The sequence below is a fragment of the Aythya ferina genome, assembly GCF_964211825.1.
Source record: "Aythya ferina genome assembly, chromosome: 3".
NCBI classification, from domain to species: domain Eukaryota; kingdom Metazoa; phylum Chordata; class Aves; order Anseriformes; family Anatidae; genus Aythya; species Aythya ferina.
Window position 1 is genome coordinate 67,684,332 of NC_140298.1, and position 24,530 is coordinate 67,708,861.

The 24,530-nt window shown below is 37.6% G+C and overlaps 1 protein-coding gene and 1 long non-coding RNA gene across 8 annotated transcripts in view; one reads left to right on the plus strand and one right to left on the minus strand.

Annotated features, from left to right (window-relative positions):
- Nucleotides 1-24,530, plus strand: part of GRIK2 (glutamate ionotropic receptor kainate type subunit 2) — a 444,423-nt gene that overhangs the window by 26,676 nt on the left and 393,217 nt on the right. For all 7 annotated transcript variants that reach the window (XM_084513441.1, XM_084513443.1, XM_084513442.1 and 4 more), the window contains exon 2: nucleotides 2,503-2,907. In XM_084513441.1, coding sequence (XP_084369567.1) covers nucleotides 2,793-2,907 — 115 coding nt within the window. In that variant the 5' untranslated portion in view covers nucleotides 2,503-2,792. The remainder of the gene's footprint in view (nucleotides 1-2,502; nucleotides 2,908-24,530) is intronic.
- LOC311433836 lies at nucleotides 688-2,606 on the minus strand. The gene is made up of 3 exons (XR_014690979.1): nucleotides 2,472-2,606; nucleotides 1,795-1,844; nucleotides 688-1,450 (listed from the first exon to the last, which is right to left on the minus strand). It is a non-coding gene; the product is annotated as an uncharacterized lncRNA (long non-coding RNA).

Genomic DNA, 24,530 nt, shown 5'->3' on the forward strand with positions numbered 1-24,530 from the left:
TCCGTGGTGCCGCTCAGCTGTCGTCGGTGGAGGAAAGGGAAAAACTCGGTCTCAGCCTTACCCGTGCGGTCGGAGGGTCCGGGGGGCAGCTGAGTGGTTAGCAGTGCAAGGGATTGATCATACGTTGGTTTGTCATTCAAGGTGTGGGAGCAATGCCTGGGTGAGTTAGGAAATCTTAGGAGCTCTGCTGGGGTTGATTACAGGTAGCTGTATTTGTTTATTTATTTATTTAAAGATACCTCAGAAAATCAGACTGATTAAAGGGGTCACTTTGCCCAAAGTTTGTCTTGTCAATTGCGCTAAAGCTCTCGATGAATCATAAGCTTTCAGAAATGCTTACCAGTGCTAAGTTAAATTAAAAATACAGTTTTGACAGGAAGCTACATATGTGCAGTCAGAATTAAAAAGATGCCTAATGTCCTTTATTTCAGTAACACCACGGCAAAGATGAGGAAGGAAAGAACGTTCACAGTGTTCATGCATGTCAGTTTTATTTCTCCTTGGACTAAGATAAAATATGAACAAGTAGAACAGAAAAAAAAAATGCAAATACAAGAAAGAGCATCTCGATCTGTGCTTTTTTTTTTTTTTTTTTTTTTTTTCCTAGGAGATATTCTAAGTGTGAACTGAAGGAGTCGCTAGATATCCTTGCTTTTAACACTAGGTGTTCTTTTTAAAGTGCTCCAACAGTCAAATCGTCTGATTGAATTCCCTGCTAGACTGCAGAACTAGCCATTCATGATACTTATTTTTGACACTGCAGTTATGCCTCCATCTTAAAGAAAAAAAAATCGATGATGTTTAATAATCCCTTCACAGAACGTACATTTCTTTTCATCAGCATTTTACAGTGTTTTAAGTAAATGCATGCAGAGAAAATCATAAGCCATAATGATAAAAAAAAAAAAAAAAAAGTTACTGTGAATTGCTAACACTTTCAGGGATACAAAGCACCAACATTAAAAGTAATAAATTAAATTCTTTACATTTCCAAGATACACAGATGTCATTTAAAAATAAACTGGAACTCACCTTTGCCATGCTCTCCTTCTGATAGATTCCACAGACTATTCTCATTAGCTTGGCATCATTGGTATTTATTTCTGTAAGGTCAGGTATATTCTGTGTTCATCTATATGTATGTGTGGGGGAAGTCTCTTAGTGATATTTTCTTTGGTAATAAAAGGCAACGAGGGAGATAAAGGAGACAAAAGATCTCTGTAGGCAGAATATAGAATAAAATGAATTCATTTCCTTGTGGGGAATCTAGGAATTGTCTTTTAATATTTGTAATAATGTTTAAGTAGGTTCAGCAAAAGCATCACTTAGATTGCAAAGTCTGGCAGTCCTGGTTCAACATATTTTAATGGTCACAAGCACATAACTGATTGTGTTTCCGAAAAAAAAATCTGAAGTAGTCCAGAGAGTGAGTTTATCTTCTTTGGAACACCTGGCCAAAAGACAAAAGTCAATGGCTGCAGCTGCAGATATAAACTCAGTATCCCGTTATCAAACTAGAGAGTGCTATTGTTCTCACTGAGGACCACAAAATGACAAACTACATGCACCTCTTAGTACAGGAAGGAACAGCAATACTTCGATAATACTAGAGTGAAAGGAAAGCTGTGTGTGAAAAAAAAAAAAAAAAGTGGCAGAATAGAGTGCAAAATACAAACAGGCAAATCCATAAGTCACCGTCTTTTTAAAAAATACTGAAATTTCAAGCAAGTTGAGCGAAACTGAAATACAAGTCTGTGCAACAAGGCTGTTGTAGCGCTATCTGTTCCTGTTTACCTTGCAGAAGCAGGCTGGTGCTCCGTAATCACTGAGTCCGGGGCAAGTTCCTATGGACAGACAATATAAAAACTATCACATTTATCCTGTTTCATGCATTAAAGTGAGTAAGCAACAGTTAGTGAACGTTAGTGAATATCAAGATCTTTTTTTAGCCTAAACGTTGCTCTGACAACCTGCACGACTTTGTTGTCAGCCTTCTCTTTCACAACTCTAAAGCTAAGTGATTTCGACCCAGCCTGTCAGCTATTAAAATGCATGAATTGATTTTTATAAAGCCGATTCCCTTCTCTCCTACAGCCCTCTCCTCTCCCTCCCCACCCCCGCCACAGATCCCTACAGATATTGTCCAGAACAACTGAAATACTAATAACAATTAAAAACACATATGTAAAACAGGGCTGCTTTTTTTTTTTTTTTTTTTTTTTTTTTTTTCCTCTGAGAACACTAGGCGATCAGATCGGTTGCATAATAGGAATTGGGAAGGCTGTCTGGCAGGCAGCCTTAAGACGAGAAGAGCTATCTCAATTTCTCTCACTTAATCTTGGCTTCGCGTCAGAAGCTGTGCAGCAGTGCAGTAGAATGGGAGCACGGCAAAAGCTTCGCCAGTAAAACGGCTGGTGCTCATTGACTCTCGCTATGTGGCGATACCTCAGCGGTTTCTCGAGCTGGATTACCTATTGATTTTCCTCCTTTCTTGCCTCCCAGGTTTACTCGGCTGGACATTGTGTGTGTTTGGATTTCTCAAGGATTCTCCCCCGACTAACATGGATGTCCCACCATTCCTTGCAGTTGAAGGTTGCTCCTTGGCGCAGTGAATGAAGAACATGCAGGGATTGCTAATGGGTTTGGGAAGCGTAGACTCTCTCCTCTGTCTGTGACCATGCCGTGATCGTGTCTGAGGGCCATCAGTTTACGTATCCTCGTTCTCACCCTACCGGGAAACCTGACGGCTTAGAAGGGGGAAGTAAGGCAGCGCGTGTGTGCATAGAAACATCATGAAGATTATTTCCCCTATTCTAACTAATCCAGTCTTCAGATGCACCACTAGACTCCTTCTTTGCTTACTGTGGATTGGATATTCTCAAGGAACTACACATGTATTAAGATTTGGTAAGATTTCCCGACACTTTTTCATTGTGCGTTTAAGCCTGAATGCGATTTACGTAGGATTGACTCAGAAATGGGTGCAGGGGGAGAGCTGGGACGTGCTACCGGAGTCAAGCACCGAAGTCCCTGTGCATTTTGCATCCGGAGGGATGAATTGCTGTGTGTTTTTTCTGTCGCTGCAGCTCATTGTAGCCGTAGTAACGGCACGGTGATGATAATTATAATAACAATGGAGAGAAAAATGACTGGCAAACGCGTTTGCCTAAGGCTCTGCGGAGCTTGCGTGGCTTCCTCGTAATGTACCTTTTTGTTTCCATAGTAGTGGAAAGCACGGCTAACGCAGTGCTTGATCAGTTAAAATCTGTCAACTAGTTGTTAAGTTTCGGTCGCGCGTCCCTGCTCCATCCGAGCCGACTCCGTATGGGCGCGACGCTGTAATGCGAGACCTGCGGGCTGGCTTCCCGGGCAGCGTTTGCCACTTCGGTGGCCTTTTGGGTTAAACAAGAGATGGTTTATGCCTTGTTCCGTGATCGCGAAAGAGTCTTTACGGAACTCTTCAAAAACACGGCTTTTATACGCGGGGAAAGTTCTAAGAGGTCCAACATGTCCCCCTCCTAACCCCTAAAAAAAAAAAAAAAAAAAAAAAAAAGAGAGGGAAGAAGGGAGAACAAAAAACATCTATCGGAATGAAATTTCAAGGTGAGCAGAGCGGTTTCACAGTTTAAAGACTATCCCACCCGGACCATGCAACTAACCTTAAGAGCTCTGCGTGTGTCCGCGCGTGTGTACGTGTGCATAAGAAAGCAAGCGAGGGAGGAATTTCGGCCGCTGTGTATCCTCTGCAGAAGTTTTACAGCAAGCAAGGGCAGGACGGAAGGGAAAGTTAACCTCACTTCCGAGCCAGGATGTGCTGGCCGGGGAGCGCCTCCGGGCTGGGCCCCACGGCGGGACCCCGCGCCCGGTCCGCGCCCGCCCGGACACCGCAGGCGCAGCGGGCGAGGGGGCATCCCGAAAGTTGCATCCCCAGACAAGCGGCATCCTCTGTGCCTGCCGGCAGAGTGGCTGGAGGGAGGAAAGCACCTGCTCTCGCAGTGGCCGCTGTAAGCTGTTAGCAGCCGCTACAACCCTTTCCGTGGGGCACTAAAAGCTCTAGTCTTCGCCTGGGAGTAGCGCCTCGGTCTGCCTCTAATTTTGCTTAAATTCCCCCCCGTATGCACTTTTATGTGGGGAAGGTTGGTAATGATGAAAAAGTCACCAGGCTGCTACTGATCTCGTGTGCTGAATTCCTAGTAGCACTTATTTTCTGCTTCCATCTGATCTAAAGGTGGTGCTTAAGGCACGTTGCTCCTAGCAACCGTCTTCAGGAATGCTTGTTTCTTTGGACATGGCTAAACGGGTCCGTATATCATTGCGGGGCTTATTTTGCATTCAGTCTGCTCCATAGTCATGGCCGTGAAATTAGCACCGGGGCTGCTTGCGGTCTGGCACTGTCCATCTGTCCGTCCTTCCCCAGACCGGGATTCATAGCCGGAGCCGAGGGTCGGTCTCCAGGACCCTTCAATTAATCTCAAAGGTAGCTGTGTAAACAAGTATCTTCCCGGCAACACCATTAGAAAGAGGTGAGCATTCCTCCTTTAGGTTAGCATCCTCTCTGAACCGTTGATCCAACGTACCTGTAGAGACAGCCCTGGTGAGCAGCATTTTGGCAATGATCCTGACACCCGAGGCTGGTGCAGCGGGACTCCAGCACCCAGTGACATGGTGGCACAGGAATGTGTTTTTCTAGGCTAACTTCCCTTCCGAACTGCCTCCGGGTCATCTAGTCGGTTAACGGGTTACGCTCACTTCATTGTTTGTAGCAGCGAAGTATGAGCCTGCTTCTGAAGCACGGACTCCTTTTTCTTGTCTGTAAAAAGAAATGTCGCCAACCCAGCTGTGAGGCTTGGAAGCAAGGAGTGTTGTTTGGCTTATTTTAGTATGGGAGATCTTAGACGTAAGAGAGCCCGAGGAAGGTTTTGCCCTTGCTCAGCCGGGCCTGTTGCACATCCCTGCTGTGAGGAGTCTGGGTTTAGCCTGGTCCAGGTGCGTAGCGACTCTGACCGCCAGAGCCGCCCAGCCCCTTCCCCAGAGGGTGACATCTCTGTGCGTAGGGCATGGCGGGGAGGAGGGAAGGAACAGGGAGTTTTGTGAAAGAGCTTTGGTTATTTCTGATAAGGGATTTCCCTGCCGACTCCTCCGGGCTCCTTGTGCTATCTGTCTCTTCTGCGACCAGGAGGCCGGGATGCCCGTGCCTTCCCGTGGAGTCCTTCCCGAGAAGCGAGGGCTGAGGAGATTCCCTCCAGAAGGCAGCCTGCCAGCCCCCGTTCTTCTTACTCAGCCAGCAGCGCTATGGCAACGGGGGAGAGCTTGAAACCTGCCAGAGCTGCAGCCCCCTCATTCCTCCTGTGCAAATTAACCACCGTGGTTTCGCATTGTCCTTCCCACGGCTTCTGTCATTGTTGGGACTAGCCAGCACGTCCTTTCTCTCTCTCTCTCTCTCTCTCACTCTCACATACCTTTTAGCAACCACACAGGGAAGTCGAGCCGCCTGGGTCAAAGGCAGCAGGTTATTTTTGTCCGTGCTTTGTGGAGCAGGAATGGTGAGAGGCTGCTGTGATGGCATCAGTCACTCTCTGGCGGCACTCGAGTCGGGCAACGTGGTATTTGGGCATCACACCACCACCCTTCCTCAGTGCTACCTCACCTCATGGGGCTTGCGGCCAGTCCCCCTCCTCTGCCGTTTGTGAATCGCTTCCCACGGGCAAGCCTAGGGACTACTGAGAGTGAGGCTTGTACCCACCACACTCGAGGGTTTCATACAAGAACAAAAAACATTGCTAAATTAAACCTAAGTGGATGTGGATGAAGGGCCGGGTCCCAGCTTGAGAAAGGAGAAAAGCAGCTGCCTAGCATTTGTCTCTCCGTAGCTAAGTGTGATGGAAACCGTTCCCTTATCATTTGGCACCGTACGAAAGCCCCAATCTGTGCCCGTCGGCAGATCCGCTCCATTATCGGGGATCGCGTTTCGTAGCTTTCCCATTCTCTGCTCCCGTGGAAGAGCCCGACGGCAGCTCCCGGGAAGCCCCGGTAACGCGGCCGGGCCGGGCCGAGCCGGGCCGCTCCGTACCGCTGCTGCGCTCCCCAGCCCCGGCCCCGCCGAGCCCCGCTCGCTTCTTCTTTTTTCTCCCCTCGGGGCACCCCAGCACTCAAGAGGCTGAATGAACAAGCCATTAAGAGCTGTTACCCATCAGCAACTCTTCACCTGTTTACACAAGCCTACTCGTCTCGTCCAAGGCAGTAAGCCGCCGGGCTACTTAAAACCCCTCTTTTCTCCCCGGTTCCTATGCTTTCTACTTCCTTTGGACTACTCTAAAATACTCTTTATTTAAATTAGCCGCTTCGGGCCTTGTCCCTGCTGCCGAAGACAATGCGGAACAAAACCCTGCCCGTCCTCCCTACATCAAAGGTTTGAATATGGAACAGTGAGCGGGAGGTGAAAGAGGTTTGGCCCTTGCGTTTCCTAATTCCCCCTCAGGTAACTCAAGTGAAAGTGTGCGAAGGACTTCGGATCTCCTCCTCAGGGAGCCCACTGGCCTGCTAAGAGTTTCCCCACGTTACCGGGCATTTTTTTCTCCTTACTTCAGCTCTTTCAAAAAGAAAAGAAAAGCAGAGGCCCGTGTCTGTAGTCTTGCCTCGTCGCTGATTTGGCGTTATGGGTATTTCCAGTGAATCCCGGCTTCAAGCAGATGAGAAAGGTAGATGAGTGTTGCGGGTTAGAATGTATTATATATATAAAAAGGGGTAGGGGGGCACAAGGGAAGGAGGATTCGCCTACCCCCAATTTAAAAACAAAATAAAACCAAGAGGAAAGAGGTAGAATACTTTTCAAGGAATTAAGGTAGAGTTTTGAACTCTTCACAAAATAATTTCCTACTGTTGACCTTTTATTTTCTGAAGAAAATTAGATAAACAAAAAAGAAAAACAAAGCCAACGCACCAAATCATTACAAAACTTAACACTTTCCCGTTTTACTACACAAAAGGAAAACAGTTAAAATAGTTGCAAAGCAGAGCTATGGATGATCATGTAATCTTTGGGACAGAATAGAAAACGACCTAATTTTCAAATCCATTGTGGGAACTTAGAGAGGGAAACTCTGCACTTTGGAAACCTCTCTCGTGAAGGTGCGGCAGGGGTGTAATCTGCCATACTACTTAACTGAGCTCCTTTGGCTCAAACGGGTTGAGTTTATCTCCACAAAACTGTTTTCCCGAGACAGGGCTTGGCAAAACCAGCGAGGAGGCCAGCTCTCTGCGTCCATGGCTTGTGCAGTTGCCGGTGGTTGTCGAGCTATACGTTTCAAAGGTTCAGGTGACCATTTTTACCATCTAAAGCCAGCAAAGACGTGGAAAAGCAGTGAGAGCTAAGCCTCTGCAAAAGGTTATGAGACAAGCTCAAGTGATAAATAGCCGCTGGGTGATCAAGTAGAGATTTACCGGAATGGACATGCATTAGATCTCTTTGATGTGCAATTTCTTTCCTTTGGATTTTGCACTGGCACTCTTTCGTGGAAGGATGCAACCTTTCCGCGTGTATTTAAGAGAGAAACGAGAGAACGTACATAGCTGGTTTTGGTCGTGAAGGCAGCAGCCTGCCTTCCGATCCAGAGTGCGATGAATATCTGCAAAGTAAACACTTGTTGTAGCAGCCCTAGAGGTCCGTGGTTTGGTAATTCCAGCACTTAGAGCCAACGAATATTTTACTGCCAAGGACAAGAAGCTTTCAATACGTGTTAACATCCTCACGGAGACGAGTTCAAAATCAGTCTTATAAACAGCAACAGAAATCTTTGAAAGAAGAGTAAGGTTAAGAGCCTCGGGAAGGTAGCAAGGAGGTGAGAAGCATTGTTATTGACTGCTCCAGATTAAACAGCGCAGAGGAAGATTTCAATTTGATAACGTCACAGCCCTTCCTGTTTTTCTTTGCTGCTTCTGCTGACAATTTGGTAAGGTAATTAAATTGGCTGATTGAAGTCACAGTGGTCATGGGGCGATAAAGACCATTTGGATTTAATGGAATTTAGAAACAACAGTGCGCTGCACACAACTCTTACAGAACGAGAATTTTAATGACTCATTCAGGGTGCTGACTACGTAGAACGTCCTGGACGAGTTTAATTGAAAGGGCAAAGCAGATTAGCTGTATACAGTCTTTATTGCACTAGATAGGGGAATTAGAATGATCCTTTTAAAAGACTCATTATTGTATTATCAAGATTTAATGTAGGTTAAGAAAGCTTTCATTCGTGTGGACTGTCTGGAACATCCCCAGATCATTTCAGCCGGTGTTTGGAGCACCAACAGCTTTGTAAAGAATTTTCACACAATTGTCCGATAGATTGGGTGGTGAGAAGTATAACTCACTATTTTCTGGCTGCTACCTGGCTTTTGAAGTGATGCAAAGTTCAAATAATACCTGCTATTTAAATGTTGTCGACAAATGAAATGGTTTATGTCACTGGAGATAAGAACCCAGAGAAAAAGAGATTTACTAGCATTCTCTAAACTAAAATATTAGAGTTTATTTTATTTTAATTCATTTTATTTTGTAGAAGAGAAAATACCCTTTTGCTTTAGGAAAAAAAAATCAAATATTTTGCAGTCATTGCAAATAATTGCAGGTCTTTGTCCCCTACTTAATTTATTTACCTTTTCTCTTTCTTAGTTTTAACCTTCACTCTCTCTAATCTCTTCCAGAGGAGCAATTACTAGAAGTTCTGTCAATAACGGAAAAGAGAAACTAGAAGGTGCCTTATTTCCATACTCTGCAATCTGCAAGGCAAATTAATGTTCCCCGAATAAGCTTTTTATAACGTTATGCTGTAATGTTTGTTGGAAGATTAGATTAAACAATATGATAACATAATATCATTATGCAGTCACGTCTGAATTGGAATATGGAGAAACAAAGATCACTATCATATTAATGCTTATAATTTTGTGCTTTTTTTCTCTGAGTCTTTTGGGTCCTTTATTCTACAGTAATAATAGTCTTAGGTTTATATATTGCCTTCAATTTAAACAGCCAGAGCTTTCAGTAATGCAAAGAGAACAGAACAAACATGTAATGATCATTATTCCAATTACTGGAGCTCAGCCAGCTCTGGATAAACTAGGTGATGTTCTAATACTATGTACAACACTAAACAGAAGCTCTAAAAGTGTATTATTAATTTCATTAAAAGGTAATTCTTAACGAATTAAAACTACATTTTTTTTTTTCGGGGGGGGGGGGGGGGCGGAGGGAGCAAGAATTAGAATTGATCCATGGGTGTGGTGCTTAAGACTAATCTTTTTGCACCTGCTGCAAAGATATATTTGGATAAAATTTTGCAAGTGATTTGGATTAGAATGGATTCAGATTATCTTGAAACTTATTCTTCTGTAGTCTTTCCAAAAGGCTACTGAAATAGAATAACTCGTGTATGAGCAGATTTAGAAGTTATGTGTCTTTCAAATAAAATACACATTCTTAGATCATATATTTTTAAAGTGCTTCCACTTCTAGGCCTTTCTGACTGGGCTAAAGAAAAACAAGTTCTTTGGTAGTAATGTGACTGATGTCTATGGCAGGGATAGTTTGAAGCATACCTACACTGTAGCCTTTGGATAAAAAAGCTGGTCCTTAAATAATAAAACTTTGTTGTCAACACATCAGAAGATTAATTAATTGATGGGTTTGACAGAATTTCATCTTTAGATTTGGGAAAGTAGAGTCATACATTTTTGCTAAATGTCTATTTTATTGTATTTGTACTTACATTCTCAAACTTTTAAAACTTGTTTATCAATAAAATGGTTATCAGGATTTAAATGTCAGTTAAATTAGGAATGTTGAAAATATCTACTGATGATTCAGTATGAAAAAAAGCAAAACAAAACAAAAACAACCCTGTTTGTCAGAGTCACTAATTCTTATAACTCAGTAACGCTGACCGAAGAGTCCAGGGAGAATATAATATAACTCCAGGATCTGTACAGTAGACTTCAAGATTTATTTTTTTTAATTCAATGTGTGATTGATTTTTTTATCTTCTTTTCTTTTATCTTAATATTTTAATGGATGTCTCTGATATTTCCCAGTCATATAACAACTGATCTGAATTTAAAGGGTGTAGCTAAATCTAGCACCAAATGATCCATGCTGTAGTTTTCAATGGATGAGTGGAAAATGTAAAGTTATTTTATCTAAGAACAAAGTCATTTTGGAAGAACCCCATCCTTCTCCTCCCCCCCCCCCCTTTTAAAAAATCTTTTGATTCCTTCGCTCTTTTTTCCTTATTTTTGCAATAGGTGAAATGCAAAATGATTACTTAACTAGTTAAAAGGGAAATGATAATGTTATTTTATCATTCCTTTTTGAAAAATCTTGGCTTTCTGAGTTTTCTGGAAAAATAAAAATTGAAAGGCCTCTTTTCTACCTAAAACCCAAACTTCTAGTGCAAGCCAAGTTTTAGGCCTCCTCTGCAATATATGGAGAGTGAAGCTGGGAGAAAGATTAGACAAGCGTGGCTTAGAGTGGATCACTCTTGCATAGCAAAACTAGGCACCACAGTACAAAAAGGATGTAAAACTGTTGGAGATCGTTCAGGGGAGTGTGACAAAGATGGTGAAGGGCCTAGAGGGGAAGACACATGAGGAGCGGCTGAACACTTGGCCTGTTCAGCCTGGAGAAAAGGAGGCTGAGGGGAGACCTCATTGCAGTCTACAGCTTCCTCACGTGGGGAAGTGGAGGGGAAGGCGCTGATCTATTCTCTGTAATCACCAGTGATAGGACCCGTGGGAATGGTGTCAAGCTGAGGCAGGGGAGGTTTAGGCTAGACATCAGGAAGAGGTTCTTCACTGAGAGGGTGGTGGCACACTGGAACTGGCTCCCCAGTGAAGTAGTCACTGTACCAAGCCTATTGGAATTTAAGAAGCATTTGGACTGTGCAGTCACGTGGTCTGAATTTTTGGGTAGACCTGTGTGGTGCCAGGAGTTGGACTTATGGGTCCCTTCCAACTCAGGTTCTATGATTCTAACTAAGGTTGGATGAACCCTGCTTTTCCTGAAATCAGCTATATAGAGGAAGTGAAGGTGGATGGATTGGGGTTTTGTTTTTCTCCCCAGATTCTGAGTTTTATTGCCACACTGAATTCAAATTCTCAGGTAGGAATTTAAGAGGGAAAGATGAATTTGTCAATGACTCAACAGCTTGTTCCTGAAATTAAAATTAAAAAATGGCAAAATAGAATTCTCACTCATTCTTCTCAAATCTCACCAGCAAATGAGCAGTGCATGTTCTCACAATAGGTAATCACAATCAGTCCTATAAATATGGACTTTTGTTGTTGTTTTTGTTGTGAAGATATGTTTTTATCTGATTGCTTACTCTACAGAACCTTATTGAGCAAACTTTATCAAGCTTGGTTCAAAACATACAGAATTACTCCAGGTTTTGAAAAGCATGCCATCTTCGCATTTATCTCTTTCTCTATTTCCAGTAAAATATTTCAAGTATTATATATCTCTGGATACAAAAATAAGTATTACTTTCAAGTATGGTTATATTTATTTTTTTTGTCATAAGGTAACTGATGCTGAATTTAAAACACTTTTATTAAAATGCACATTTGTGTGCATATACACTCTTAGTACGTAATAAGCTGGGTAAATTTATTAAGGATTCCTTTATAACTGAACATTTGGGCTTTTATACTTCTCCAGGAGCAAAATATATACCAGTTATATCAACCAGAAAAACTAACTAAACATGTGTCAGCTGTATGGATCAGCTTATATTTATGCTGTTATTTAAAAAATACTGTTAGTACATGACATACTGAATAGTCCATAATAATAAAAGAAATACCAAAAGTAGTAAGCATGATACATTTACATAAAATATCTGAGTCTCATAGTTCACAATGTTCAACTTTCAGCTTTTTATTGTTTTTTATTGTTTTTTATTGTTTTTTATTGTTTTTTATTTTATTTTATTTTAATTTAATTTAATTTAATTTAATTTAATTTAATTTAATTTAATTTTATTTTATTTTATTTTATTTTATTTTATTTTATTTTATTTTATTTTTAAACATGTAATCAAATAGTTTAAGTCCTGCCTCAACAGTTCATGTTGTAAAACCTTGAAGAAAGTAGTTCTTTTAGTTGGAGACAGAACAAATCTTCTATTCCTACCTATATTGTTAGTGTCAGTACTTGATCTTCAGTCAATACAAGCAACCTAGATTGTCAGAGAAATATATTCATTGATAGTGCTAAGAGGATTTATGTTGTGTGTTTTTATTTTTACATTGATATGAAATCTGCATGCAGTAGGTAAAGTTTCTTACATGTTAGTCCTTCACAGCTACATTTTATGGGTCAGATATTGAAATAAGATAAATTATAGTACAGTTTAGGTATGATCCTTTTCTAACTTTTCATTCAGGTCAGTGTCTTATGTTAATACAAAATTAAATAAGAATCGGAGTTGTATGTTGTTGGACACTGTTTAGAGAAAAAATGTTTTATATCATTCTAATGCTAAAGCTAAGCAATTATGTTAATGTCCATAGAAACCTATTTATTCTAGATATACTCATTGCCTTGAAAAGTTTGTGATAGAGTTACACGACTAGATCCATAGCTATGTTGAGTAAATTATATAGTGCTCTTCAAGTCAAACCATTTTTGCTGTTTGCATTAGCTAAAAATCTCAGTACAGAATCTGCTTTTCCTTGATTTTTTTTTCAATTATCTTTTAAGATTGCACTACACTGTTTTTACACCTGAATTTGTCTTTTTTTTGTTTGTTTTCATTAACAATGTTTAGCAATATACTATAAAAAAAATCAATGTAATAATTTCAAGAAGGGTTAAAACCCATTACCCACTGATTAAAGATACTATGGTCCAGGAGCCCCATAGAAGTTATTTTGCAGAATAAACATTGCAAAACTATATACATGAATAACAATGAAGCACATGAAGTTTACACATTCTGTAAAAGGAGTTTATTTTTTAAAGCAAAAACTTCGCTGTTATTCAGCACCATTTATCATATGAGGCACTAACCAGATAAATCTTTGAAAAGAAATTCCATGTTGCCTATTCCTTAAGGAATTAGGTAAAAAGGAATATTAGGGAAATTAAAATCAGAGTGCTCTAAATCAGAGCAATAATTTGCTCTTCAAATGCTGGATCATAGAAGTTTTTAACGTTTTGTTTTTTTTTAACTGAAACATTTATGTCCATCTTGTTATACACATTTTACTCATTTAAGAAACTGAAAATTGTTCGTAAAATTCATACAGAACTTTTAAGAAATTTTCAGCATGCATTCAATTATTACATAAAAAAATCATTGTTATTGCTTCATATTTTGTTGCTTAACAAGGACCAACCCTAGGGAATCTAATTTGTAAAATTATAATTTCTCTGATTTTTATTGTACAATACCATTTACGTTTATCATGGCTTACTATACCTACCAAATTTTCCTGTACAAATATGGGTAATTTTTTTCATTCAAATTGAAAGAAGAACCTAAAACAATTATCTTTTCCAGTTAATAATTACGCTTTTTTTTTTTTTTTTTTTTTTTTTTTAAGTATTTATACTTGCTTAGAACTATCTAGCCTTTCTGGTGTTATATGGCACCCATATATGTGTCTTTCTTGTTCACAGAAGAATGACCATTTGATGTTTCACAGAATCACAGAATGGTTGAGGTTGGAAGAGACTTCTGGTGATCATCTAGTCCAACCCCATTCCAAGCTGGGTCACCTGTGCACGTTGCACAGGATGGCACCCAGGCAGGTTTCGAATATCTCCAGACAAGGAGACTCCACAGCCACTCTAGTCAAAGTATTTCAATCTCTGAAACTGGCAACTGAAAATGTACAAAACATAAGGCCAGTGCCTGGTCATAACTAATACAATGCAAAAGTGGATTTCTTTTTTTCTTTCTTTTTTTTTTTTTTTTTTAAAGAAGATATATTATGCACTGAGTGAGTATGTCTTGCAGATTTTTAAAAACTGTACTTTTGTGTGAGTCCATTTTCAGAGAAGTGTGATTTTTGGATAATAGTTTTTTGGTGCTCACCTTCATACCTTGGGCTATTTTAGACAAGGAACTACTTAGACATGTCTCCAGATATCCCTGAATACGCTACTCTGTTTGTTTGCTTGTTTGTTTGTTGGGTGGGTGGGGGGGGGGGAGGGAGAAAGAATCCATAGGTCGCATGCAGGTAGTTTGAGAACAATAATGCAGGTGTGTTAAATGTCTTAAGTGATGAAAATGCAGAACACAGAAAGGAACTGAGAATGGTTAGTGGAAAACAAAACAAAACAAAACAAAACAAAACAAAACAAAACAAAACACCACCACCAACAAAACAAAACTCCAAATCCAATGTCTTACCTACAAAGGCTATATATACCATGCAAACAGTAAAATTGTTATTAAATATTTTATTTATGCCCACATTTGATCTTTTTGTAACTGTGAAGCAAATGTACACAGAGACAATTCAGGGGAGGTGGTAAGCTTCATCTGTAAACAGCTGAGGGAAGATGGAAATTTGGGAAAGAAACGTGCAACACTTTTTCAACACTACTATAAGTTTGAATGTCCTTGAGAAGGAAAGGCTATAAAATATGACTGTCATTAAAACTTATCTTTTCAGATCTCAGCAGACTCTATCAGTCACAACATTCAAAATGCCTGCAGAAACTTTATGACTGCGATATGGCTAAGAAAAATGTCTGAAAATGTATTAATCCAATTTTGTAATATCTTTTTAAACCTACCTATCCAGAGGAAAGCCACATTTAAATATCAAATCAGTGTTAGCTAATCGCAACATCATCAATTTTACCCATTTGTGACTCTTTGTTTCTAGACATTGGGTATTTCAAATTTAAATATGCAGTTGTATCATTTTGTGATCATTAATGTTCATTATGCATTGTATTTGTCTAAACTTAAGGTTAGACTGTACCACATACATGTATATCTATATATATGTGGTACATATATATATAAACATAGCTTGGGTTGCTTTACTGAGCCTTTTCCACTCTTTTCATGGGAAGGTGCTTCAGTTGGATAGAAATGTTGCATCTAGCTGTTTTCCCATTGGTTTCATTTATTCTCCTGACTGTTTCCTTCTAGATTGCTAGTAGGATTGCTTCTATAGAAAGTTGTATTGCATGCTTTTGGAAGCCTTGTTTTCCCCTGTTACTACACACCATTCCAAATTCCTTTTTTATTTTGGAGTTGCACTGTGGGGTTTCTTATTCATCAAAACACATCTGATGGTTATAAGGACAGAAAATTAAGCTGCTCCACTCTAGTTAAACATTTACAAAGCTAAACAGCAATGTTTTCACTATAGAATAATATATACTCAATAATAGATTATTGGATGTTTGATAGTAGGTCCCTTTATTTTTATTTATTTTTAGCAGCCATCAGGGTGACACAGTATATCTGTGAATTGAACAAAGTAACTAGGCAGCAATAGTCTTATAATTGCAGGCCTATGTGAGTGTGTGCACATACGTAAGTTTTCTTGTGATGGTTGCCCAAATGCAGGGAAAAAAAAAGCAAAAAAAAAAAAAAAAAAGCTGAAGAATCTCTCCTTTTCTGGAGTTGTTGTTTAACATAAACTGGGAGAATTGCCTGAGGGTATATCAGCGGTCTTTGATGGAAGGTCTCATAAGGACTATCCATCTGCTTCCTGACAAATAGTGTGAGGATGGGATAGCAAGGAATTGTGAAGGTGGCAGAAACTCTTCTCACGTAGTGTGATCTTTGTGAATATTTTCAAAATGCTCATGAAAACAAACAAAAACAAATTCAAGAATGAAGCTGTGAAATTCAGCAAAAAACACAGTCAAGCATACTCATGAAGTTTAAAAAAAAAAAAAAAAGAAAGAAAAAAAAGAGGACAGTGCAGAATATCGTATCCTCAGAAAAAAAAGAGCTAAACTCTGTGAATGAAATTAAAACATGCTGTCATGCATTTACCCCCCCATTCTCCCTCAAACCCTCCACACCCCACAGCTGCTAAGGGTTTGGAAATGGTACTCATTAACACATCAACTTGTTTTACAATGGAGTGATAGCATGAGGGAAATCTTCATTTAGAGAGTGAATTTGCTTCTGCCCAGAACCACCTTCATGTTCTACCTCCAGCCTACCTTGACATTGTTGTAAGGTGCTTATGCTAATAATGCCAGGTGCAACAAGTAGTACTGTAAATCAGAAGATCATATTAAAGTTCATTTCTATTGAACTGACAGCCTAAAACTACGACACTACAACTAGCATACTGGCAGTTTTTTTCCCAGCCTTTGCTGTACTAAGTCTTGAGCACTGTACAGTACTTTGCAGAGCAACTAGTGAAGTCTTGAAGAGATAGAGGGTCTTCATTACTACCATATATGATTAGACCCAATTTTCACAAAAGATTACCCACATGGATATCTTCACAAATATGGTTAATAGGTGGAAAGCCAGAATGTATTTTATTCCCATGAATCCTCCTGTTGAACCATATTTTTTTAAAAACAATAAGCCAAATAAAGTGACTAAATATTAGCCTATGTTTTAGACCTTGTTTAACTCTGAGGCTGAAGTCATACATGAAAGCTCATGTTGTCTACTTTGGCAGAAAATAAAAATACTGAAAACCAGAAAATATTGGCTTTGCTTCCATCCTAAGGATAGCTGAGCTTTTTGTGCTAAGCAGAATGAGAGAAAAAATGGAAGGCACTACTCTGGGTGATAATGAAATATATTTCAGTTAGGAAAGATGATTTTGCTGGTGAAGAAAACGATTTTCTGTCAGGATTGGCAAAGGAAATTAATATACTAAGATTTTTGGATGCACATTAAGAGTTCTAAAACATCTACCTTTAGTACAGTATTTTATGTTTGCATTGAGATTGAGCTAGAACTATAGAGGATTACCGTTCTTTTGCTTTTTAAAAACATCTTTAGTGCATATTTTATAATTAGATTTTTCTTAATTAAATTTTACATATTCTTTGGAAATCAGTTGCTTTTCAGCAGAATTTGAGACTTTTAGATATTCATTTAGGTTGACTTATATCACAGGCAAACATTTTTGAAGAAAAAGTTTATTTCAGAGCTAAGACTAATGTTTAAACTTCTTCTGTAAAGACTACTAGCTTTTTTTTATATATGATCTTTCTTCAGTAGGAAACATTTTATTTTTTATATTTATTGTATTGTATTTTTTTGCTTCTCTTATCAACTCTGTGGTCAGTTATGCAAACAGGGAACAACTTAAACCTTTCAAATGTGATAAGTTTCCATTTTCAAAAGTGCCTTAAATTTAATGTGCTGCAAATTCCTGGGGTAATGGGCTTCAGGCATGCTATAACTTCACATAAGTGAACAGTGTTTTACCTTAACTAGGTCTACATGATTCAAGACATATGTGTTTTATCTTTCTCTGCATAAGATTTAATGTAGGTGTAATCCCATCTTTCATAATAAGAAATGTTATGAATCTCAAAATGCAAATGATAGTAGGTCATATCTCTTTCAGAGACAGTTTCAACATTACCTTCTTTCAATGTATGTTATTAGGAAAGGAACAGATAAATATATAAATATTTTATGCTATTGAGATAATCTTTCTAGAAGTCTAGAAAGTCATGAACAACAGAGGAAGGAGACTAATGAATGGTTATTCACTTTTTATTAAAAAATATGGCAATTTGAATGTTTTCAGGTAATGTATTAAAAAGAAATGAAAAGAAGCATGTACTATGAATAAGAAAAACATGTAATTCATTGCCTGTGAATGTTCTGGCCCCTAGCCTCTCAGTAATTACCAACGTTTAAAGAAGAAAGGTCACCACTGGATACTACTGCTACTTTTGGCTCTGTAAGTCCCTAAATTGTGGAAAATCAAAGAAACTAGAGTAAGAGTTATTCCATGTTTGCCTTGTTTTTTCCCTTTCCCTTAAATTTTGACTATTACACTGTGTTGAAAACAGGGTAGTGTGTATTGGAAAAATAGGTCTTTTTGATGCTACTTTACAGCTGTTCTTATGTTATGTTTTCTGTAATATGCATAAGTATAGAATATATAAAATGATATCATTGAGTTACAGTGCTGTTACTGGAGATTAAGACAAAGAAAGTTAAGAATCAAGTAATACATTCTTCATATATGAATAAAATAATTAGAGCAGAGGAAAAGAGAATTTTAAAACACATGCTAAATATGATGTAAATAACAAATGGTATATGGCACTCGGCAAAGCAGTATTCAGCCAAAGGTAATCACTCAGCTCTGCAGTGGAAAATGTGGAAATACAGTTCTGGAGCGGGGTCACAAAGACACAGCTCATTTATCTTTTTGGAGAAAGATGTCAATACAATCCAGGTAGAACATCTCTACACAAGCATCACAGTCTTTATATAATATAATTTCAGCATTTATGCAGAACAGAATGTTACTTTAAAAGCTTAACGTTATTCTTGGAGGTCTCCAGGTAAAATACTAAACAGTCTGGATAATTTCAGTTATCTGAGGTCTGTGCCAGCAGCGGAGCTAATGGTCTATTGAAATGTACATGATAGCTACACAAGCTTGTATACAACTTTCAGTTTCTTGTATTGCTTCTCTCAAAAGAATATATGCAGCCAGGGTAGAAATGTGAGAATGTTTCCTAGAAACTTGGAGGTAATATTATCTTTTATCTTATTCATCAAAAAAAAAAAAAAAAAAAAATCCTTCTGGGCATAGATATTAGTGATTTTAGTGATTTAGAAACTGGAAACTTCTATTTTAAGACCATAGAAAGTGGAGAGCATAATTTCATATTGTAATCAAACTCTGCTGCTGAGAAACATTCCTGTGTCACAAGAAAGATCTATTGACCGTTGTTAGATCAATAGATCACTTTCATCATTACCTCTTAGTAAGAAAGTTTATTATTTAAAATGATCCTGTAGCTCCCCAGTGGGGTAGTTGAAAGTCCAAAGCCCAAAAGGATAATTGGCTCACTACTTCCACAAACTAAAGCAGTATGATTTCATCTTTAAATGACATCATCTTAATGGGGAAAGTCATGAAGATTGTGATGCCTTGTTAAGGATGGTGTGTTTATGTACTGCAAACATTAAACACAAGATACAGAGCTTTCATCCATATGCCGAGATTCTTCATGTGTCAATTTTAGAAATGTTTCCTTAGGACAAAATAAAAAGGAGCTCTACAAGTATAGCTGTATTTGAAGTTAATGATACAATTATGAAATAAGTGGTTACAGATGAATGTAGAGAAGTCCAGTTTAAGGATTTCTTTACCTGTCTGATTTAGATATTCTTGAAAATACATCTCCCAAGATCTTACTCGTTTGGCTGGATGCTACTCAAACAAACAAACAAACAAACAAACCACCAAACAACAACAACAACAACAAAAAACAACCAACCAAAAAAAAACCAACAACCACTACCAACAACAAAAAGATAAATGTTGTCAGTGTCCAGACAAATACACGATAGAGAAATTGCAGTAGTATTAAAATACAGTATTGCTTTGAATGGACGAATTTAAGCAAGTACTATACTTGAATAATAGCCAGTGGTTGTCAGGAATCTGCAAATGGTTATGAACATTTCTTTTTGTTTGTTTGTTTTATGATATTGATAACTGCTGAAAAATCATTTAAAAATATTAAAGCTTACAGAAATAGAAAATTTTAAAATTTCCAAGTCCTGTTCTTATTTATGGAGTCGTAGATAGATAGTAGATACATATGAAGTTTACCTCCCATCCCCACAAATTAATGTGCATATATGTGTGCATAATATACCCTTATAGTCAAAAGGACAAAGAAACAAACAAATTACAAAATTGCCTTTGTATAAGACTAATTTATAAAATAACATCTGTGCAATAACTTCGTAGCTTTTGTTTACTAACCTCAAATTTGGATTTAGAAATATTGACACTTTTGGCTTTCAAATTTGAATAAGTTTAGAATCTTTTTTTTTTTTTTTTTTTTTTTCTTGTGTCCATACTAAAGTAATAATATTTTCTTTATTATGTGAAATCCTGTGAGCTCAGTTTTGAGTTTGAAAGACTTTTTTTTTTTTTTTTTTTTTTTTGTAAGACAAAATATTGCTGCTTTCTTTTTGCAATCTGGTTAGAATTTATATATTTTTAGAGAGTCTACAGAAATAATCTTCAATTTTTATCTTCTTAGAAGAGGAATGGTAATTTGTCACCATCAGAAAACCTTAAATTACACTGCCTCTGAATTAAATTGAAATCTAAACTTATATTCCTTATCCTCTTCTCTCTCCCTTCCTCCCTTCCCCCCTTTATTTTATTTTTTTGGATAAACCTAACTATTCAAGAATATCTTTGATTTTTTTTTTTTTTTTTTTTTTTTTTTGTCTCTAAGGGAATGTTTGAAAGATACTTCACGTTAAGTAGAACTGTAAATTATTAACTGTTGCTGAAGAACTCCCAGTGTGGATATTGTTGCTGTGGAAGAAGAATGTTCTAAAAGGAAGAGGTCAGGTAGAAACAGGCATTCTTTTATTCACATGTGAAGCTATTCAAGAACAGTTATTCAAGAGTTCTTGTGCAAGAACTCTACAAATAAGGGCCAAAAAATTTTGATCACTGGTTTCAATAAATACTACAGACTAGTCTGTATACTATATGTGTATTAATAGCATTTCAGCAAAGTTAAAATTACGTGGCCATAAACTATCTTAGCTCTATGCCCACCCACTTTTTTCCTCTTTGCTCTTTCCAATTGATAATGCAATGAAAGATTGTGCTGAAAGTGAGACAAAGGACTTTCTTTTTCTCCTCAGTTATAATACCATTTTAATGACAATCTGTAGAAGTAGTAAAATGAAGGCTACTGCAAATTTATGATTCATGCTACATTTTAGTCTGTTACAGAATCACAGAATGGTTGAGGTTGGAAGGGACCTCTGGAGGTCATTCAGTCCAATGTCCTTGCTGAAGCAGGTTGCCCAGTATCATGCCCACTCAGTCACAGAATCACTGAATTGTAGAATGGTTTGAGTTGGAAGAGACATTAAAGATCATCTAGTTCATAGAATCATAGGACCATAGAATATCCTGAGTTGGAAAGGACCCATAAGGATCATCAAGTCCAGCTCCTGGCACCACACAGGTCTGCCCAAAAGTGTAGACCATGTGACTAAGTGCACAGTCCAATTGCTTTTTAAATTCAGACAGGCTTGGTGCAGTGACTACGGCCCTAGGGAGCCTGTTCCAGTGTGCAACCACCCTTTCAGTGAAGAACCTCTTCCTGATGTCCAGCCTAAACTTCCCCTGCATCAGCTTAACACCATTCCTGCGGGTCCTACCACTGGTGTTTACAGAGAATAGGTCACCTGCCTCCCCACTCCCTCTAAGGAAGGGACTAGTTCCAAGCCCCTTGGCATTGGCAGGGACACCTTCCACTAGATCAGGTTGCTCAAAGCCCCATCCAACCTGTGCACTTCATCCTTCATCACTTCCAAGGATGGGGCATCCACAATTTCTCAGGACAACCTGTTCTTGTGCCTCACCACCTTCACAGTAAATAATTTCTTCCTAATATATAATCTACTCCTAATATTTAATCCAAATCTCCCTGGTTTTAGTTTCAACAGTAGATTTTACTACCATCTTGGTTTCTTCTCTCAGACTGGTATGTTGAATTCTGACTGTTAGGAGATCAGTTTTCTCTCAACTTTTTGTATATGTTATTGGTGAAATAACCTAGAAGGCAGGCAGCCTTCTCACAAGGATTTTATAACTGAATCAAGGGTGTAGCAAACTAAAGAATTGAAGTGTTGAAAGATTAATTCCTCACTTTTGCATTAAAGAGTCAGGAAATGTTAATAACAAGGTGGAATATGGATTTGCGTAGTAATCTGTTATTGCTTTCCTGCTTATGCTTTCCAGTTTCTGCAATAATTAAGGATATTTAAATTTTAAAGAAAAAGTAATCAGCCAGTATCTGGTAGCTAATATTGTCTTGTAACAAATCAAAGCACAAGTGTACCAACCATTTGAATATATATCAAATAGATTTGCACATATATTTTACACGAAGTTTAAAACACACTTAGAGGTTGAAAATTATATCTAAAAAATATAGAGATGGAGTCTGAAGTGACAGTGTTTAGATCTAGTATATACTTGTGCAATAATCTTGATGCAGAATTTGACCAAGAACATTTTAGTCCTCTTATAAAGGAACTTTGTGTTATTCTCTTCTCATACAGTATAATTCTCTGCTAGAGTCCTAAACTTACACTAGATTTTTCCTACTTAAATTGAGGCTTACTAAACACTCCCGGACTGTTAGTCTTTTGTGCAGTTCAAAGGATGTCAATGAGGGTATTTAAGTCTGATCAAGCAGAAAGAAATATTACACAACGTGATCTTAGAATATACCAAATTGTAACTAAATTTGCATCTAATTTTTAAGGGGGGTAAACACATATATTCCTACGCATAGGAGTCCACAGGAAGTGGAATCACTTTGACTACATCCAGTCACTTACTAGCTTTTCTGGTCTTGCTGTCTGAATAATTTTACAGAATTTTGTAGATCTCCATTGCTATTAAATCTCTTTCACAAACAGTCTAGACTATGGGGAAAAGAAAAACAAGAAGAAGAGGAAGAAGAAGAAAAAAATAATCTGAAATGTTTATTCAATTAAGAATAGTTTATACAATTTACTAACACAATGGCATTTAGAATGGTAGATTTTAATTATCTATGCCCTGTTCTAAACCTTTAATATAAATGGCCATTGGCATATTTCCATTATTTAGATGTGCACTCATGTTTGTACCTTCCTTGGAAATGTATGTTCAGAATGGACACACACTATTCCAGAATAAACACATAGTATTAATGAAATAATTATAGCATTATGACACACCTGTATAAGCCAAGAAGAGCTTGCAGACCAAATATTCAATTTTTACCCAAGTTTGAGGCTTTCTGAATGTGGAATGATCTTATATCATCCTATAACACAGGGTTGTCTTAGAAAAAGGTACCCTATGTCTCAAGATGAATTGTGAAGCAAAGGAGTTCTACAAAGAGGCTTAAAACTGGTTAGTTGAGAACTGTTTAACTATCTGAGTTTACTTAGCATTTACTTAGCATTACTGCCTTCAAGGACTTAAACACCATAATGAATATCAAAATTAAATATTCCTAGCAACTAAATTTGCAAAAAAATTGTTTTACATCGTAATTTTACAATTATTAATTACAAACTTGAAGCAATTTCCATCTTCATAAAAGATTGTGCATTTTCCATTCCACATTTACCAGAATATATTTACCAGAGTATATTTAACAAAAAAACAGAGGTTTGAAAATCCCTCTGTCATTCAAAGCAAATTTTGTGGACTCTGGTTCACTTAATGTATCTGTTTTTTAAAGTAAATGATATTTTGTAACATAAATATCAAATCAAAACAGATGCATCTGTAATCAAAGCATATGGGTATACATATGCTACAATGTTCTTTAGAATGAACCCCTTATGAACCCTGAAATATAATTGATGGGAAATACAACATGCTCTGCTTGTAAGGTTACTTTTGTTGACTTTTAGATATCATTGGAAATATAATAGATATTTGAAAATAATGTTTTACTTTTAAAACATAAAATTAGCGAATGCTGGGAACTTGCTCACAATTTATTCAACAGTAGGTTTTTATGAATACTTCCAGTGTTTATGTAGAGAGTATCACATGATACTCTTTCTGTTATTAAGCAGGCTGAAATGTAGGCAGCAAAAGAGGAAATACCTTTAAGTAGAAACTAAGTAATACAAGGGTTTTTTATTTTTTATTTTTATTTTTATTTTTATTTTTTTTATTTTTTTTTCATTTGCAAAATGTGCTACTATGCTGTAACTATTTTTGTCTGTTTCTCTGTTAACTTGATCTTGGAACACCTAAGTGTCTACATTTCAATATACACATACAGCAGGATGCATAACTGATTTAACAATAAATTGAATTAGTCTTTATGTATGAGAGAAGTCCCAGGAACAGATAATTTGGCAAGGCTTTTACAATAAACACATATAAAATAAATATATTTTTTCCATTATTTCCTGTTTTCAGAGGAAGTAAATGCTTTCAAATGACTATAATGTTTCTCTGATAACATTCTGGTCAATGTCTACAAGATTCCAATGATGGAGTTTGCATTCTGCAGAATGGCTACTTTAAACTGAATATTACTATACACTTATTGAGAGTTGAGTAATGAATGGACTTCTCTGTTTCCTTTTTTTGTTTTGTATTCCATTTCCATTAATTTCCTTCTTCATTAATCCCACAGTTTTATCCATCCCTTGTAATTTCAAGTTAGAGAAAACAAATTAAGAAGAAAAAAAAACAACACAGAGGTAATTGAATTTATTTGCTTTAATGCTGCTAGTCCATATTATCAGCTTTCTTAAATTGAGTTTGGGATT